The following is a 19,565-nucleotide window of genomic DNA, read 5'->3' as shown; positions in this document are numbered from 1 at the left end:
CTTAGGCTAGTGAAGCAACGTCCTCCACAACTAGACTGAAGAACAAAAGGACAGCAACTTGTCTGTTCCCCTTCCCCCAATTCCCCAGGGCTGTTCCCATCCCCCAATTCCCCAATAAAAATCTTTAAAAAAAAAATGGAGAAAATGTTTGCAAATCATGTATCTGATAAGTGATTAGTATCCAGAATATATAAAGAACTTCTACAGCCCAACAACTAAAACAAAAAAAAAGTTTAAAAATGCACAAAGGACTTGAATACACATTTCCCTAGAGAAGATTTACAGATTTCCAATAGGCACATGAAAAGAAGTTCAATGTCACTAATCATCAGGGAGATGCAAATCAAAACCACACTGAGATCCCACCTCACCCACTAGAATGACTATTATCAAAAGTAGAAAATAATAAGTGTTGGCAAGAATGTGAAGAAATGGAGCCCTCATACATTGCAGTAGGAATATAGAGTTGTGTAGCTGCTGTGCAAAAGAGTACAGTGGTTTCTTAGAAACTAAACATAGAATTACCATTTGGTTCAATTCTACTTCAATTTCAAAAGAATTGAAAGCAGAGACTTGAACATATGTCTCTACACGAATGTTCACAGCAGTGTTATTCACAAACCAAAGGTGGAAGCCAGCCAGGTGTCCATGGACAGATGAATGGACAACACAATGTGGTCCATCCATACAATGGAATATTGTTCAGCCTTAAAAAAGAAGGACATTCAGACATAGGCTACATTATGGATGAACCTTGAGGACATTATCTGAGTGAAATAAACCAGTCACAAGAAGACAAATATTATGTGATCCCACATCTGTGAGGCACTTAGAGTAGTTAAATTCATAGAGACTCAGAATGATGGTTACCAGGGGTTGGGGGGATGGGGGGTAAGTGTTTAATGGGATAGAGTTTCCATTTAGGAAGATGACAAAGTTCTCGAGATGATAGTGGTGATGGTTTCCTACAAATGTACTTAATACCTATGAACTGTACATTTGAAAATAGTTGAGATGGTCAACTTTTTTATATGAGGTGTGATCAAAAACTACAGTGAATGTTTAAATTAAAAAATTATTACAGTAAAATACACATTGCCATTAATCCCCCTCAAAATACTCCCCCTCGCTTCAAACACACTTATCCCATCATTCTTTCCACTTTCTGAAGCAGTTCTGGAAGTCTTCTTTCGTGAATACCTTTAGTTGCGCTGTTGTGGCCACCTTGATGTCCTGAATCATTTTGACTGGGAAAGAGCCAGAAGTCACATGGTGTCAGATTTGGTGAATTAGATAGATGAGGGCACTCCAATGTTTTTATTTGACAGAAATTGCTGTACCAGAAGCAATGTGTGACACAGAACCTTTCTGTTGTGATCACAAAATATGGTGAATGCTGCTGCCGAGTGCCATCTAACGGAAAGGCAGGAATCTTCAATACAGGAAGTGGTGCATTGAACCTTAGTAACAGTGTGTGACAAGTTTCAATTTGTTTGATGCAAACTAACTAGTCATGTGTGAGCTACGGTTGAGAGAAGGTGTGTTTTAAAATGTGCCGTAAATCGTCCTCCATCATGACAACACTCTGTGTCATACATCGCTTCTGGTATACAGCAATAAAAACATTACAGTGTATCCTCATCCACCTTATTCACAGGATCTGGCACCGTGCAACTTCTGGCTCCTCCCCAGATTCGGGACATCGAGGCAGCCACAACAGCACAACTGAAAACACTCACAAAAGAGGACTTCCAGAACTGCTTCAAAAAGCAGCAAGAACGATGGGACAAATGTGTTTGAAGCGAGGGGGAGCGTTTTGAGGGGAATTAATGGCAATGTGTCTTTTACTGTAATAAATTTTTTTTATTTAAACATTTACCATATTGTTTGATCACACCTCATATATATTTTATCGGTTTAAAAGAAAAAGTCAGTTGTAACATGTCTCCCTTATCTGTAATTTGGTTAAAAGTCTTAGTAGTTTTTAAAAAAATGCTTTTGTAGTATGGCCTGTAGATTCTTGACATTCCCTTATAATTACAAATCAAACTGCCAAATCAAGATGTTTATAGGAATGTGGGATGCAGTTCTGAGAGAAGAACACATGCAAAGGGATGTTTTTGTCAGGGGCTGGTTTGAGTTATATGAGGGGGACTACTTTCTAAATTATTCCTTAAAAATGATTTATGTGGCATGTTTGTGTAAGTGCTTACTAAATAAGCATGCATAGCTATATATTCAATCGATAAAAACCTTCTGTTGCAATACACAAGATTCTCAACCCTCTTCAAAAATCGTTTTGGAATTAAACATAATTTTTCCCAGAATAATGAACATTCAGTCCTTAACATTAATTGCAAACACTTTTCATGTGGGTGACCCTTAGTTCAGTCTAGGGAGTGCCCTCCCTCTTGGGCCTAAGAGACCGGGTGTCAAGACGTCATAGGAGGGCCATGGGGGCTACAGAGACATAGTATGTGTGGAGCCTGCCTTTAGGGAGCCAGGGTATTAGAAACTAAACACGTTTTAACCAGCTTTTCTACAAATTGCAAAGGGATACAGGTCCTCAAAGAAGGTGATGAGACATACAGCTGAACTGTTGGGAAGGAGAAGTCCCTTTCATTTTGGGAGCATCTGGGATCCGAGAAGTCTTCTTGGGGAGAAGTAAGCGGTGAGCTCTGGGCTCAGTTCCAGGAAGACCATGGGAAGGAGCTGAGGGCCTGTGGTCGGGAAACAAGCCATGACTTGGAGTATAGGGCTGGCCTGGGAAGAAGATGGGCTCAGCTCAACGGGATTAAACCTTAGCAAATGCCAGATGGGCTCCCGCTTCTTCATTTGTTCATGCCGTTCTGCTCTGTGGATAGGTAGGTACAATGACATGTAGGAGGAATGCAGAGAATCAAGTGAAGGGAAACCATGTGGGTTTAGGGAAAGGAAGCACCTTTTTCTTGACGGTGTTGTGCTGGAATGATTGGATTCACCGATAGCAGGACTCATAACTGGTCAGATATTAATGGAAGACTTAATGAGAACTATATAAGTAGACTTCCCTTCCAAAACACAAATTGCAAAAAAATTTTCAGTTTTGATTCTAAAGGAACCTTTTCTGTCCGTTGTTTTTATGTGTTGAGAGCATCTAATGTAGAAATTTATGTTCCACTTTTATTCATTTTACATTAATGTAGCATTTCATCCTGCTTTAACACAACTCTGCAAGGCTCTGTACTCCAGCATTATCTGCACAAACTAGTAGGAAAGTGGGGAATTTGAGTCTTGGATCAAGTCACTCTTCCTTTAAGCAGAGCCAGACTTGATTCTCACAAACAGGATCGATCCAGCCTGGCTCTGGGGTCACCTTTTTTCTCTTGGTTCTCTGCTTGTGACAAGAACTCCTGCCTGCAGAATAAGGATATTCTAGAAGAACAAGTCAGTGTTTAACTGGTCCCTCGTGAATGGGTGAGACCGTCAGTCTTGGATGGAACTTCAGCGTCTTCTGCATTTTTACTGCAGTTTGATCAGCATCCTCAAACGCTGCAGTCCACTTTGGGGAAGGAAGTCATGTGACAGTGGTGCCCGGAAAGATCTGCAGACATTGAATTGCATGTTGCTGCTTTGCCAGGTCCAGATCTAAAAACAGACACTGTCACTCTCAGCCCACCAGTTGAAGGCAGAACACCTGAGGCCAGTGCAAACCTCAGATCGTTTTTAAAAATAATGGTTGTGGTTCGTATGCACAGACATACAAATAAGTCCTCTTATTCCTCCTTGCAAGTCCTCTGGTGTTAGCTTGCCATCTGTCTTGGTCTGGGTGCTATTGGGATGAAATAAGGATTAATATCTAATTAACAATTACTTCACCGGGTTTCTCAAATAAAATTCACCAGTAGTGCAGAATGGCTTTTATTGGCCTTACAGTTTTGTTTGTCTCTCATTTAGCTGATTTCAGTAAACTTCAGGAATGCCATAGAGAAATGGAGTCTTATAAAACTTAATTTCATTCCCACCAACGTCAGTGTTGCTAAATTGCCAACATGGCCACATTTACGATACAGCCTGCTCTGTTCTCAGCTGCCATCTCAATCCTTTTATGCCAACCTGCCTCTTTCAATATTGAGATTGAGGGTTTTATCCAGCTGTTTATACAAAACTAATAACTTCTAGTTAGGACATTTTTAAAGAAGAAATTAATTAAATTCCTGAGTGAGGTGCATGTGCTAAGTCATGGGATTGATGTGCTTATGAAAACACACCAAACCCATATGGAGGGGTGCCTGCTGATATGAAGCAGGACTCTGCAAAGGATAGAGGAGGTGGACAGGACTGTGTTCCAGCTTCACACTGACAGCCCGCCTTCTAACGCAAGCAGCCGCTACTGGCTGCGACTGGCTGGCTACTCTAGAAGGAGCCCTGGGTGACTAGAATGCAAGTTAGCTACACTACAGACCTTAAAATGAGCTCCTAATGAATTTAAATTGGATGAAATATTTGTTAAATAATGGGCGATAAAGGAAAGGTTTGGCAAACTAACATAAAATATTAAGTGCACTAATAAGAATAAAACAGGAAATGTTATCCCAAGAAGTCTGTACATCAAATATAATAGGTAAAACTCTCAAATACATATAAAGTTCATCCAGGTTTTAGGGGCAGTGTCAAAACACTAGCAGATAAATAGGCAGGGAAAGGAAAAGCCATTCCTACAAGGAATGGTAGTTAGAAGCCATCCCGTGGAAAATTGTCCATCACTAGGATACCCTCAGGGCTGTCAGAAAATATTTTAAAATCATACTACCCATTATTTATTTATTTGCATGATAATTTAGATTAACCTGACTGAGAACCTTTATCACAATGCTAAGATGTAGGGTCTACTAGTGTTCTCGTTTTTCAGATGAGAAAAGGTGTAGAGGGGCTAAAATTGTGCCCGAGGTCCCAGCACTAAGACTGTTGGGGACCTGAGCTGTCCTGTGTGTGTCCAGCTGCCTACCCAGCACTGGGGAGGAAATGGTCAGCATTCATTAGCTTTGTGAAGACCACGTGGAAACATGAGGACGTGTTTATAAAGCCTAATATAAATAGTGGGAAACAAAATAGTGCGTGTTCTACAGTTTCTTCTCCATAAAAATATGTCAATGTGGAAGATAGGATGCAAAAAATAAGGATAGCTGTATTCCAGTACAGTATTAGGAATGACTGTTGGTAATATTTGCCTTTCACGTGCATTAAAGGAAAAGTGTATGCTACTTATTACAACATGCCTTACTAACACGTGCTTTTAAGTAGGGCACCGAATGTTTGTGCCAATGTCCATTCCAGTGGGGAACGGGAACCCTGCTGTGCGTGGTGGTTGCATCTTTCCTGGGTATTTTAAAGCCCACCCATGTTCACGGTACACCCCTCCCTCTGTGTCCTCCAGGTGGCACTGGTGTTCCCCAACAATGACCCTGCTGCGTCCATGGTGGCCTTCTACGGCTGCCTGTTGGCCGAGGTCGTCCCCGTGCCCATCGAGGTCCCACTCACGAGAAAGGTAACGGACGTGTTTGTCATTGAAGCCTGTGAACAGGAATGCCAGCTTGGCTGTACTGGAACGTTGTGTCATGAGGTTGGGTTGTGCAGGAGGCTGGTTTGAAAATGGCTTTCCACCTCAGAAGTATGTGGATCAAGACGGTCAGGGCTTTCCTGTGTCGGAGGTGCCAGGTTTTTAGCAGTCACCTCATGAAAGGGGACAGTAGCTGCACACTCAGCTCAGCGGCAGGATTTAGTGGGAGTGTGTGCGGGTAACAGCACTGAGCCAAGTAATCTGTCAGTCAAACAAGTATTTGGGTATCCTGTCCCTCAGTATAGTGACACTGGAAGTCTGAGTAAATGGCAGGTGTTTTATTATCTGCCATTCTTAAAATGGTGGTGTTTTTATTTCTTTCTGCCATTATTAAAATGGTGGTGGTTTTCTTTGTTTTCACCATTATTAAAATGGCAGTGTTTTTGCTTATTTCAGGTGCTGGTGGTTTTTGCTTTTGTCCAGTTGTCTGGACATTAATAAATCCCAGGTTCGCCTATAGTTTGTCAGCTCTCATTCTACGATTAGAGTAAATGTCAAACCTTGCTGTTATAATTATACAGTCTACCCTTGAGCAGCATGGGGTTGGGGCACCGACCTCCCCTCCCCCCTCCATGCAGTTGAAAATTCACATGTAACCTGACTCCTTGAAAACTTAAGTTGTCCTTTGATGGCTTCCAGGACCCCAAATTCGCAGATGCTCAGGTCCCCTAGGTAACATGGCGTAGATCCTGCACACAGTCAGCCTTTGGATCTGCGGATCCCAGTCCCCAAACTGCAAATCAAAAACAGCAGTGGTATCTGTGCAACAAAATGCACGGATGTGGCCCTGCGTGGTTTAGGGCCACCTGCAGTGTGAGAAGAAATGAGGCACTGTCCTGCTCACCTGCACGCCTTCCTCCGTGCATGTCACTGACTTGCTCGTCTGCACTCCGGCCACGGTAGCTGCAGGAGAAGGATAAAGGGAGGACACCTACTGGTGTGGATGTTGATGGTCACAAGACAGTCTGATATCATCCCAGGGATGGAGCTGACGGCTGTGGTGTGGTCCCCTCTGTCACTCAGGCTCTGAGACCCCAGAACTTGACCCTGATTGTGAGAACCACTGGCTCGGTTGTAGTGGAGAATGGGGCCGGATGTGCCCGTGCACATGGCCGTGATGCATGGGACTACTACCATCCACCAGCTCTGTGCCCAGCACACTGGATGCCACTTAAGAACCCTAACGGTTCAGCCCTGTATACATGTATCCTCCTGATTCCTGAGGTGACAGTACATGCTCCCTTCCCAGGAGGAGTTCACAGCAGGAGTCGGTGTCCCCGTGATGTTTGGCCAGGGTGTCAGGAGGAGGAAGGGGGGACATCCACAGTGTGTGCCACGACAGGCCCTTGGGCAGTCACAGCACGTTGGGAAAGCCCTGTCAAAGTGGCCCAGTGGGTCTGTTAAGGCCGGCTGCCAGCAGATCTGTCGGCCGCAGGAACTAGGCTGAGCCAGAACTTTCCGTCGCGGACAAGGGATCTGCTACAGGCATGTGTGTGTGACAGGATGGGGGCAGTTTGTGACTTCTAAGTACAATAGGACAAGAGTCAAGATGGCCCCTGGGCCGCAGGAGAGCTGGCCAGTGCCTGGCCTGTCAGCTCTTGCTTCTGTGCTGCTGCCGTCCAGGCTGAGGTCTGTCCTGCAAGAAACACCATCACCAGAGACCCGCTCTCCCAATGGATTGCAGTCCTCCCTCCTTAGAATTCTAGCACCCACCTGTTTGCTTTAGTAAAGGTTTCGAAATATCCCTTTAAAATGGAATGTCTCTGGAATGAGTACCATTTATGTCTTGTCATGATTTTACAACCTCCTGTGGCCAGTCACGGAACCCCTCCCTCAGGAAAGGAGAGGCAGTGAGGGAACCGGGGATCCGGCATGGGGGATGGAAACGGGGTTGCCTGGGCAACAGTCACCAGCCAAGGTGTGCGAAAGGCTGCACCCACATGCAGGATTCGTTTTAAAATACAGCAATACCTTGGTTTGCGAGCACAATTCATTCTGGAAACAAACTACTCGTATTGCAAGACATTGCTCATTTACCACATTAAAATGTATTAGAAATGTTTGCTCATCTTGTGGAACACTCACAAACCACGTTCCTTGCAATCCAGGGTTTTACTGTACGGCGGTGTGCTTGTGCACACGTGTGTGTTTGCGGTGAGACCAGATTTGCCAAGCATTGATAATTGTTGAAGCTGGGTGATGGTGCTTGAGATTTCTCTCTCCTTGTCTATATATCCTTGTATGTGCTTGGAAGTTTCCACTATAAATAAAAAGCCTAGAAGTTAATTGGCAAAATACTCACCTGTATAAAGGACTAGTTCGTCTTGGTGTTGATAAGGAGTGTCTTGTGTCCACTTTCTTTGATCCACCTGGCTCCACGCCCATAATAATCTTTAAGCCTATCGGACTGCAGTGGTTTTGTGTTGGCTCTGCAGACAGTACATCTGAGCCCATGCTGTCGTCAGGGCTCCATATTATTGTCTTACCTGCCCCCCAAGAGCCAGCCACCCATCAGTTGGGATTTAAGTGGCAAGAAGCAGATTGGATAAACACTGCTGGTTGTGGGGCCACAAATCAAAAACGAGTTAACGGGAGAGACTTTGCATGAACTTGCCTCATGCTTATTGGTGCAAGAATCCTTTTTACAGATGTGATTGATGCTTTCTGATGGGAAAACCAGGACGGGACTGGGGGAGATGATGGCGTGTCCACGTGGCCTGTCAGTGCTGGAGGACGTACTTGTCAGGGCGGCCGTGATGAGGTGCGGCTCCCCAGGAAGTGACACAGTCAACTCTACATATTGGAGAAAGATGGAAAGCAAGAGGAAGGTTTGAATTCGGTGTTGTCCAGCTGTTATTGACATCTGAAAAACCATCAGCGAGATTCTGCGATAGGAGCTGACCGGTGGCCGTCCTTGACAGATGGGCTCTTTAGGGAGCAGGCCCCAGGCAGGCGGCATGCACGCTGGGAGGGCAGTGAAATGGGGCAGCTGCCCCCTGACGGAGCGCCATGTGGATGGCTATGCGGGGCACATCCAACATCCTGTCGTCCTTGTCCCAGTGTCCATGGTGGACGTGTTGAGTGTGTCTATGTGCAGGCGGCTCTGCTCCAAGCTCTGGGTTCAAGCATGTTTTTGTTTGGGGGTCTCAGTACCTGACAGAAATGCACAGGTTGCCCTGAGAGCAGGTGACAGGGACTTAACCCAATGGCTGTGGTGAGCAGAGCTAATCCTGCAGAGCCGACGTTTGACTGGAGCTCCGAGTAGGAAGTGCCCAGAAGACAAGGACACGAAGCGCTTGCAGCCAAGGGACAGGCAGATGTGCAGTCCGAACTCCACAGTAACCTGCTCCTAGTCACTGTCCCTCCCTCGTCTCTTCCTCTGCATGTGGGGTGTCTCTTCATCATTGTGGTTTCATCATTTTGGACATCAGGTCACAAGCTGGTATCAGAGGGCAGGGTTTGGGGACAGCGGTCCTCTACCCTAGCCAGCGTGCACCCTTGGAGGCCCGGGCAGGCACTGGGCGCTCTGGCAAGCTCACGCCCACGAGAGATGCCTTCCCACTGCTGAGCCTAACCTCAGACCTAGTCCCGGCTGAGTGATTAGTGTTGGTGATGTGATATCCACCCTCACATTGAAGTGAGTGATTATAACTCTATGTGCAGAAGTGTTACTTGAAGGAAAGAGTACCGCAATAGCCCCAAATGTGTCTCTGTCCGCAGGTGCCTGACCTCTGCCCTCTGGGGCTGCGCGGGCATCCAAGGTTGTCTGTGCACAGCCCCACGTAGAGAGACGGGGTTTCTCCTGGGGGTTAAATCTACAGTAAGAAAAGGAGGCACTGGTCACCCGAAAAATGACACCTGAAAGGTGTGAATGCTGCTGATTTTACCTGGGTGCAAACACCACATCACCTCACACTTTTCCTGTCTAGGTGGCACCGGGTGTCTGGCCTCCCAGTGGGTTTAGGCACAGCCAGCTGGGATGGTGGGAAGTGACAAAGTCACTGCAGTCATGACGTTTCTAGGACCCCAGTTCCTTCACGGTGTGAGTCACAGCCCGTGTGGCTGGTGGAAGTAAAGAAAGCGACTTGACCTGCCATGCTGCCATCCCTCTTCCCATGGGGCAGCCGGACACAATAAGGGACAAAACTCACAGGGCTGGTGGTTCCAATGGCTGCCCCACTCACAGCATTTGGTCATTTGGAGGATTTCAGTACTGTGTCACAAGAGTCGATGTCATACAGAGATGGCCTAATATGTGTCCTTATTTCATGGAACGGGATGTCCTCGGGGTGATCAACGGTGACCAGCTCTCCATTTCTTTGATCGAGAATGGGTGCCTGGCCCCCCATGCCAGATGTGGTAGAAGAGCAGAGCCCTTTGCTGAGTGTTTGAAATCTGGCATCTGGTGATCGCTCAGCGCGAGATGCTTTCTTGGACCTTCGGTCCTCCAGTCATTACATCCTATGTCACAGCCCACAGAACTGTGGGTTTTTGCGCCATGCACTGGCCACTCGCATGTGCCCCTGGTTTATCTCCCCTTGCAAACCTGTGAGCTGGCTCTGCCCTTCACCCCAAGTGCAGATGAGGACACTGGGGCCATGCGAGCTAGCTGCCCCATCCAAGGTCATGCAGCTAGCCAGCGGCAGCCTGGGGTGTGATCTGCTTCTGCAGATCCTGTCGGTGCCTGAACCGCGGGCCACTCCGGGAAGCCTGCTCCATCCCAGGACCTAGGGATAAGGCCAGGTTTGGCCAGGAGGGCAGCCGTCATCTCGGCCTCGTGCCTCTTCCCTTTTGTCCTTTCCCAGGACGCAGGAAGCCAGCAGATCGGGTTCCTGCTTGGCAGCTGTGGCGTTACAGTCGCCTTGACGAGTGATGCCTGCCACAAAGGACTGCCGAAGAGCCCGACAGGAGAGATCCCACAGTTCAAAGGTAGGGCAGCTCAAGGCTGGCTCCTCCCTGGGGACGTGTACACTGCGTCACGTGTTTCAGGACATGCTTCCCTACACGTGACTGTCTGGGATAACACATCCTGTGTCACCAGCTTGCAGTGTGGTGCACAGGGCTTTGGGTGTCCGTGGCTGGATGGCAACCCGGAGGGTCCACCTGGTGCTGTGGTGACACACGGTGTCTCATGAGGAGGTGACTCCACCCTCCTCAGGGAAACACTTGCCTAAAAGGAATGTGTCCTTTATTTCCAAGGTTGGCCAAAGCTATTGTGGTTTGTCACAGAGTCCAAACATCTCTCCAAACCTCCTCGAGACTGGTTCCCACACATTAAAGATGCGAATAACGACACTGCATACATCGAGGTAAGTCGCTGGTCTGCAGCTTCGGGAACCGAGTCACTGCATTTCCCATGGTGACATGTCCTCTTCATTAACCCAAAGAGCTGGTGGATATGGCCCCTGCTTTGTTCCCTTGGTACTACTTGTCCGCACCATGTTCTATCATTTCAGTATAAGACGTGCAAGGATGGAAGTGTCCTTGGGGTGACCGTGACAAGGATCGCACTGCTGACCCACTGCCAGGCCCTCACGCAGGCGTGTGGCTACACAGAAGGTATGGGTGGGATCCTGACTGCCAGCCCAGCCTGTGACATGCATGCTGACCTGCTGATGACCATGAGGGTCATGTTAACTTGGCACCCAGCTCAGCTGAAGGTTAATTTGGACTGTTCAGTGTCTCAGTCACTCCAACCACCATAACGAACACCACAGACTGGGGGCTGGAAACAGTATTTCTCACAGTTATAGAGGCTGGTAGTCTGGCATGAGGTACCATCAGGCCTGGTGGCTGGTGGTGAGCCGTCTTCCTGGCTCACGGACAGCACCTTTCCGTCATGTCCTCACGTGTGGAGAGATATGGTGTCTTCGTCTCATGAGGACACCAGGCCTGTTGGGTCAGGCCCTACTCTATGGCCTCATTTAACCTGTCACCTCCTTAGAGGCTCCATCTCCAAATTCTGTCACACTGGGGGTCAGGGCTTCAACCTGTGAACTTGGGGGGCCTGACTCAGGCCCAAACAGGTAGTTGTACCTGTGTATGCACCTCTGGGCGCACTTCAGAATCTCCTTGGCAGCAGTAAAACGTGCCCACGCTTGGGCCTGCCCACCTGTGGAGCCCAAACCTCCGAGAGTGGGCTCCACCGTTGGGGACAGTGAGTTTTCATGATGTACTTTCCTCCCCTGAATGCGGTGGTCATGGAGGCGTAGGCAGGGTAGCCAGAGGGAACCGTGGTAGCAGCGCGGCCCGGGCTCTCTGGTTGGAGCCGCTGTGACCAGGCCCTGTGTTGGGGATGTAACGGGCACACAAGGGGCTGGTACCCAAGGAAGCTAGTAGCATCTGTCACACCACTGTAGGATGAAATGCTGTTCTTCTTCTGTTATCCTCACTCTTTCTCTCTCTCCCATCCTCTGGTAGTCTCGTTTTTTAAAACAATTCCCTGTTGTGAGGTGTTCAGTCCCTGGACTCATTGCCCAGATATTTTCACACCTGGAGACACATTGTCTCTAATTGTTAGAATCCTGCTTGTCATTGTTTTCAGTTTAATTTCTTACAACCTCATGACCCGTTTCCTTGCCCTAGTTTTTTGAAGTCTAAAGTTGTCATTCCTATGGAGGGTCAGAGAGGGAATACATACATATAAACATACATACATACATACATACATACATACATACATTCAAATATATAGTAAATATTTGCTCCTTCTTTCTCAACTTAAACGCTGTATAAAGTGCAGTCGAAGCTGTTTCCTTGGAGCATGTTTATTTTGAAAGCCCCAGTGCTAGTCCCTCTGTGAAAGGAGGTCAGGCACACGGTGCTGTCCTTTGGGAATGTCGCTGGAACGAACAAGTAGGAATGTGAGAAGAGGCATTGGCCAGTGCCTGGGCTCAGCGACGGGCAGTGTGGGGCAGATGTGTGGGCAGCCGGGCCACCTGCCCAGGCCAGATGATAAATAGGACTTCAGTGGTATCGCTGGTGGCAGCTTCCACGTTCCATCATTGTTTTCAACCATATATCTCTGGCTCCCTTTTGTTGCCTCCATCTTCCAGGAGCCATAACTTTTGACTGCGCTGTGCCCTGTCCTTCCAAAGCCCTCGCCTCCTTTACTAGCCCACCCCCCACCTTGAGGCTTTGGGGGGGCCATAGACGGTGTTTGTTGGAAGTCGCCTCATCCTCCCCATTTCCTGGGAGAACATGTGATGGAAATGAAAAGAATCTTTAAAAAAGTAAAGAGGCAGGCAGGGGGAAAAGTACATAAAAAGAAGGATACGGAGCTTTAAGTGGTGGTGTGACGAGCACCGCTGCTGACATGCATGTCGTCAGAATTTTCACTCGGAACGTGTTCCAGGCAGCCAGCACTTTTAAATGGGCTGCAGAGTTCCTACAAAGATACAGGGAAATGGTGTTTTTCCAAGACACACCATGACCCCTGGGTTTTCTTTGCCCTCTGTTCTGTGATGTGATGCTGGGTTTTCTTTGCCCTTTGTTCTGTGGCTGACTTTCGTAAGTAAAACTCTCTCTACTGTTTTTGTTTGTACAGCCGAAACAATTGTGAACGTGTTGGATTTCAAGAAAGACGTCGGGCTCTGGCACGGGATCCTAACAGTAAGTGTGACACCACTGGGCCTGCTGCATCTTGCTTACATTTGGAGATGCTCGTGTCAGAGTCAGAATTAGGATCTGTGTCCTTAGCGGCCTGGGTGAACCCCTGCCTGACACATTATAAAGACAAGCCGTCGTCGTGAGAAGTCTGGAGTTGTCAGCTAACATAACTTCTGTGGGTCTCACAGCCTCTTGCCTGAGTCGCCGCACCATGTCCTGAGGCCGCAGCTGTGAGGCAGCCTTCCTCAGCTGGGGGAGCTCAGCACCTCCCCCCAACCCCGGCACTTCCGGGCCCCTGGTGCCACTCCCAGTGCCTTGTGTTGGGTCACTGTCCCGTACGTCTGACTTGGCTACACCATTCTTGTTCCTTCTCTCTCTGTGAGTCAGTGTTTATGAATATTGAGGGAACCTACTGTTCCATTCTGCTTCCAGGGGAAGCCCTGACCTCCCCTGATGAAAATTCAGCATGCGTTGTAGAAAATGCATGACTCATTACGGTTGGTGCCACTTGATAAGTGACAGTTCAAAGCTGTAGGCACATTTAATAGAGAAATACTTCGTTATTTAAGTATGTTTAGCACTTAAAAAATGTAGCATAACTGCTCAGACTCTCCTTATGTCTGTTTACATGCGGTATTTTCACTCGCGCAGTTTTGTTTTTAAGTTTCTTATGCTGAAACTTTATACATTCTCTTCAGTAGAAAAATCCAGTTGTTCTTGCATGATTGACCGGAACGTAAATGCAGAACGTGGGATCTGTTGTTTCTTGATAAATCAGAATTTATTAGAGCAGGAGCGTGTGAGCATCACAGAAACCACAGGCCTGCAGCTGCCGCCCAGCGGCCTCTTGCTATGATCCACGTGGCTCCTTCCTGCCATATGGACACTTGTGGTGGCGGCGCACAGGCATGACCCCACATGCACACTCACGCCACCATGCTGGGGTCGCGGGAGGGGCAGGAAGCGAGAGCCCAGCTCGGGCCTCAGCTGTGCCCTCCATCTTGGCGACCGCAGGCCAGCCACCCGTGCCCGCATCGGTCTGAAGCTCGGCTTCCCTGTCTGTCCGATGGGACTGACGATGCTGTGAGAACCATGTGGCCGGATGTGTAAAGTGCATGTGGTCCTTCTGCCTGCTCGCTGATGTCACAGCTGCTGTTAGTGTTGCCACCAGAGTTTCTCTCGTGACAGTCTCGCTTTCAAGGTCCCTGAGGTAGGCCTGTGCTAGACCTTGGTGATGTTGCCACCACCTGCTCACCTGCTCTGGAGCATGGCCCCGGGAGGCTCTGTCATGGCCACGACCTAGAGCATGGCGGGTCTCTGGCCGGATAGCTGCATGCTGTCCCGTGACGACATATGTGATGGGAGCCACCAGGGCGACGGGGGCTGGTTTCCTTCAGAGTGTCCTGATTCGGACATGCGCGTCTGCACGCATTCCCTCCACCTGTGGTCGCCATGGCAGAGCCGGCCACAGAGCGTTGTGGTCAGTGCTCCCACTTGGCGGACCCTTAACTACCTGCTCCCGAGGGACATCTGGGCAGGTGTGTGAGTCCTTCCTGCAGCGTGTAGGGACTAACCATTTATTTTAAAAGTGAGTTTGGGTCGCACATCCGTTTAAAAAGAGCCCCTGAAGGTCTGATCTGTATTAGCACAGCTGGATGGAAAACTGAGGGCGATGGAGACAGACCTCCCTCCACTCCATGACATCTCAGGGGAACACCTGATAAATGAAATTTTGTTTTCCGATAAAACACTAGAAAGAATCAGCTTCCAGACTATGAATGATGATCATTCAACTGAATGTTTTATAAAACAGGATTTGCACTTAGAGTCTTTAACTGTGTCAGGACCAGCAGGAGTGAGAGAACTAGATAGCCTTTAAGATGTCACTTCCTGATCATTCTGAGACGAACTGGGATCAGCTCGCACCAAGCACCCGGTGGTGCCCCCTCCCGCTGTGTCCCTGCGCGGTGCCTGGTTCGGGTGGGGAGGCTCTGTGCTGCGTCACTGCCGTGTGTGTCCTTGCTTTCAGAGCGTCATGAACATGATGCACGTGATCAGCATCCCGTACTCGCTGATGAAGGTGAACCCGCTGTCCTGGATCCAGAAAGTCTGCCAGTACAAAGGTGCGTCCCCAGCATGGCCCCTTGTCCCCACTGTCACCAGCTCTTCTTTAATATCATACGTCTGGCAGTAAGCAAATTAACCCCCTCCCCCTGCTGCTCCCTCAGCAAAAGTGGCCTGTGTCAAGTCCAGGGACATGCACTGGGCGTTGGTGGCACACAGGGACCAAAGAGACATCAACCTGTCCTCTCTGCGGATGCTGATCGTGGCTGATGGTGCAAACCCCTGTAAGTGATGTCTGCTGCTCAGGCGAGGCGGGCAGGCCGCAGGCCCACTCTTCCACTCTGGCCTTCTTTTCCCTAGTCCTGACCTTAGTTTAGAAGTTTTCCTAAGATAACATCCAAGCAGAATGACTCACAGGCCAGAGGCATTGGGTGTGACAGGGGCCTGGGGTTGAGTCCTGGCTCCCTACCTCCTGCTTCTGTAGAGAATGTCACTTTTCTAATCCTTCTCTTTCTTTAGCTGCAAATGATAACTAAATCATAAGATTTTTATGAGAATTAAATGAAGGAATCCCTGTGTACAGTTCCTTGGGATGTAATTTATTATTTTATGGTCCATAGTAGTTTTATTGACCAGGAAATTAATTTGTCATTTTTAATGGAATTTCATTATCAAACCCTATAGCAAAAACCACCCAGGTCAAGTTAATTGGCAGTTTCACACGTACTGTTATTATACCTTGAGAAGTAGTTCATCCGTTGAAACAGAATCTCAGCTACCTTGTTTTTTATCAGAGCAATGCATGAGCCAGGAGCAAAGGAGATGAATGAAAGTGAATGGAGTGAAAAAAATGTTGGTTTCTGACCACATGTGTAAACTGTGCAATGTACATATTTGTAAGTTAAAGCTGTATATACTTTCTTAAAGGACATCTGATATGCAAAAGTGGACTTGCAAACATAATTTGTTACTGTTACTTTTATAAATGATCCTCCATTTATAAAATGACTCCATGAATTGTGAGCTACTTTAACACACAGTTGGCCTGTCATATGCAGCCAGGTAAACTTGTATCAGGAAACCGATGGCTGACAGGTCCCTAGTAATTATACCTGGATCTGTCATCGAAGTCAATACAGCTTTCTTCACTGAGTTGAGGTTAGATTTATCACCTTTTAGAACACACATGTTGAAAATGGTAGGACTCGTCTCAGAAATGTTCTTCATCAACTCAGCAGATAAGTTTCGATGAAGCACAGAATTGTATTTTGTAAGCTCTTAAGTTCTGGGTTTAAGATTGTCATCTTTCATGGTAACACAGATGACCCACTGTCCTAAGTGAAGTATTTCCATGGTGCCTTTTCTCCATGGGGTGATTTAATCAGTGATGTTGTTTCCGAGTCTGATAACCATCCCTTCTTCTGTCACTCTAGGGTCTATCTCTTCCTGTGATGCATTTCTCAATGTGTTCCAAAGTAAAGGCCTGCGCCAGGAGGTCATCTGTCCCTGTGCCAGCTCGCCAGAGGCGCTCACGGTGGCCATCCGGAGGTACTGCCCCTCGATTGCCCAGGACAGCCTGGGGAGTGGTCACGATTCAGTGCTAGGGGGCTGGGGTCCTAGCTGTTAATCTCAGTGAGGGAGCAAGGGCACCACCCGCCTCTCCCAGATGCTGGCATGGCTTCTTTCAAACTCTGGGCTCACCAGCTGGGGACACTCGTCACTGGCAAGTGACTACTTTCCCACCTGAGGGGACGCGACGGGGAGTGTTGGACGTCCTGTCCTGCAGGTTACTCATTGTCTCCTCTGCTTGTGTCAGGCTCAGGTCTAGTTTGGGGTGGTAGCCAGTGTTGGGTGAAGCGGGAATTTTGTCGCCTGTGCACTTTGACTTGACATACAGACTCCATGTCACCTTCACGTCCGCCCTCTGTAGGTCTGTGGTGCGTGTGGTGCTGCATGCTAGCTGAGCCGCTCACTCGGTACCCAGGGTTAAAAAGGTCAGCAGCAGCAACACTCTCAGAGCAGGGACAGGGACTGGACAGGGATGCAGGCAATCTCGTCCAGATGAGAGCTGCCAGGAAGGCCCTGATTGTCCTCAGCCTCAGTTGTCTTCACTAATGAGAAAGCGTCTGCATCTCCTGGGTATTTGCAGCTTGGGCCGTGACCTAATTCAGCATCCTTGGGTCCCGTCTCTAATTAGGTGTTAGTGCGTCACACAGGTGTTTTGCATTGTAGGAGGGGATGACAGGTTTCAGGGCACAAAGCACATGAGCTCTGCTTTTGATGACTGAAAGGTTTGGCTTCCCAAGTATTCACTGGAAGAGCGTCCTTAAAAGAGAAACCTGATGTTTGTTAATGTAAAGTTAACCAGAGGGCCTGACCGGCTGAGAAATGTAAGATCTTTTAAGGAGAAGAAGCAACTTTTTATTTTGATTGAGCTGGAAATTGAGTCTCTAACATAATTTAAATTGATGAGGTAACATGGCACCATTAGCCAGACACCAGTCCTCCTTTTATAAAGACTGGTGGCACTGTTGCCTAATAACAGGCATTTCGTCACAAATGATCTTGACAGTTGTGTGTGACCTTGGAGAGCAGGACACTTCAGGTCCACGTCCGCGGGACCCTTCAGACCGTCTTCACACATTAAAGCGTGTGTCCTCTGAGCCTCACCATGCACCCTGGCAAGCCCCTGCCATCCAGGGCCTTAGTTTCTCCGCCCAAGCATAGGGGGTTGGACTTAGTAGCCTCCTCATTCCTTCCACCTGTGAATTTTAAGATTCTGCGGTTCTGTGACACAGCCATGGCCACACGTGACTCACATGGGTGGGAAATCCAGAGTTATGACCAAACCATTTACTTACTTTCTTTTCCTAAAAATGCTCTGTGCCACTCAGACAAGCAGCTCAGATTGTGCCAGAGTTGATTGGAAGAGGAAGGGGGGGGTGAGTGAAGGATTTTTAATCGTCCCTTATCAATCTTTTAAGTTTTAAAAAGTATTTTAAAATATTTTTTTAAAGGATTAAGAGTTTAGTACCAGAAGTAGGCGAAGTAAGAGGCTGCTATGTCCCTACATGGTCAGCAGGGCTCACGCCCAAAGCAGCCAGGCATCAGATGGACAGACAAAGAGACAGAAGTGGTTAGCATCGGTGTGCCCTCCTCGTGGTCCAGACCTCGCCCTCCTTCACTCACCTGTACCTCCCACACTTGTCCCCCAGTGTGTGGTTACACAGACTGCTTCAAGGACAGTGGGTAGACACAGGTGGGCAGCCTGGCTTGTTTGGAGACCCAAGTATACAGCTTCTCACACCTTGACCAGGACTCTGGCCACGACTGTCACTCCTCTGAGCTGTCCTCTGTTGTTTCCCAAATAACTGCTAGAAAATCCAGGACCAGGACGGGCAGTGGATATGATGACCAAAACTGCGCACCATCAAGCATGCACAGTGATGTGCTTCCCTGACCAAGGGCCCCCAGGACGGCCCCTCTGGGGTGCAGTGAGAGAAGCGTGACCCTTCCATCTTGCTCCTGCACAAAACAAGGGGCCATAAATATACAGGACAAAAAAGGTGGCACACTTTAGCTCTAAAGAGACTTAGGGCAACAGTGCAAGCACAACAAAAAGGGGCCTCTGGGCACTTTTCATTCCGTGGTTGTTCCCTGGCTCAAGCACAAGCCTTCCCAAGACAGTTGTCGTCATTTTAAACATTTATTACACATGTTTGAGCTGCTGAACGCCAGAGATCGTATGAAAGACGCGTCTTTATAAATGCTGTTGCACTCAGACTGTTCATGGACGTGAACTTATTGAACAATCTCTCATTGTCCTTTCTGACACATTTACATTTAAGTCGTTTTTCAAACATTTTGGATGAAAACCGCACTCACACGTGATTCTTATCAACACACTCCTCCCAGGCTGTTTTCTGTGTCCTGTGAGTTTAGAGGAAATTGCCCATTTCTGTGCCCACAGGAAGGCTGGGACAAATTCTCACCTTGGGATTTGAGCATTTAAAGTCCTGCAGAACTTTGTGCTAAGTGATTACTTAGCTCCTTGCTCAGCACATGTCCCCGGTTCTGAATCATTGGACCAGAGCCAGCCCATGTAGGACAAGAGGCCTGGTTTTCTGCTGGCCGAGGGTTTGGCAAGTGACAGCGTTGGTAGATGTGACCAAGTTACTGGATGAGTCCTGGGGACGGAAACCGGTACAACTGCCTGTCGCCCACCTGAGTCTGTTTATTTCGCGCTGATGCTTGAGCTGGGCCAGGCCATTTGTGGCCAGTGCGACCCAGCTGT

At 48.1% G+C, this 19,565-nt stretch overlaps 1 protein-coding gene across 1 annotated transcript in view; it reads left to right on the top strand.

Moving 5' to 3' along the window:
- The window catches only part of DIP2C (DIP2 acetate--CoA ligase C (putative)), a 136,753-nt gene that overhangs the window by 54,267 nt on the left and 62,921 nt on the right, over nt 1–19,565 (top strand). Inside the window, exons 9-16 of the mRNA XM_019631543.1 lie at nt 5,417–5,527; nt 10,405–10,528; nt 10,799–10,908; nt 11,056–11,158; nt 13,146–13,210; nt 15,237–15,330; nt 15,436–15,555; nt 16,705–16,819. Coding sequence (XP_019487088.1) covers nt 5,417–5,527; nt 10,405–10,528; nt 10,799–10,908; nt 11,056–11,158; nt 13,146–13,210; nt 15,237–15,330; nt 15,436–15,555; nt 16,705–16,819 — 842 coding nt within the window. The remainder of the gene's footprint in view (nt 1–5,416; nt 5,528–10,404; nt 10,529–10,798; nt 10,909–11,055; nt 11,159–13,145; nt 13,211–15,236; nt 15,331–15,435; nt 15,556–16,704; nt 16,820–19,565) is intronic.

This window comes from Hipposideros armiger, unplaced genomic scaffold (genome assembly GCF_001890085.2).
Source record: "Hipposideros armiger isolate ML-2016 unplaced genomic scaffold, ASM189008v1 scaffold_1004, whole genome shotgun sequence".
In the NCBI taxonomy this organism is placed as follows: domain Eukaryota; kingdom Metazoa; phylum Chordata; class Mammalia; order Chiroptera; family Hipposideridae; genus Hipposideros; species Hipposideros armiger.
The sequence above is the reverse complement of the archived record's forward strand: the minus strand, read 5'-3'. Positions and strand labels throughout refer to the sequence as shown.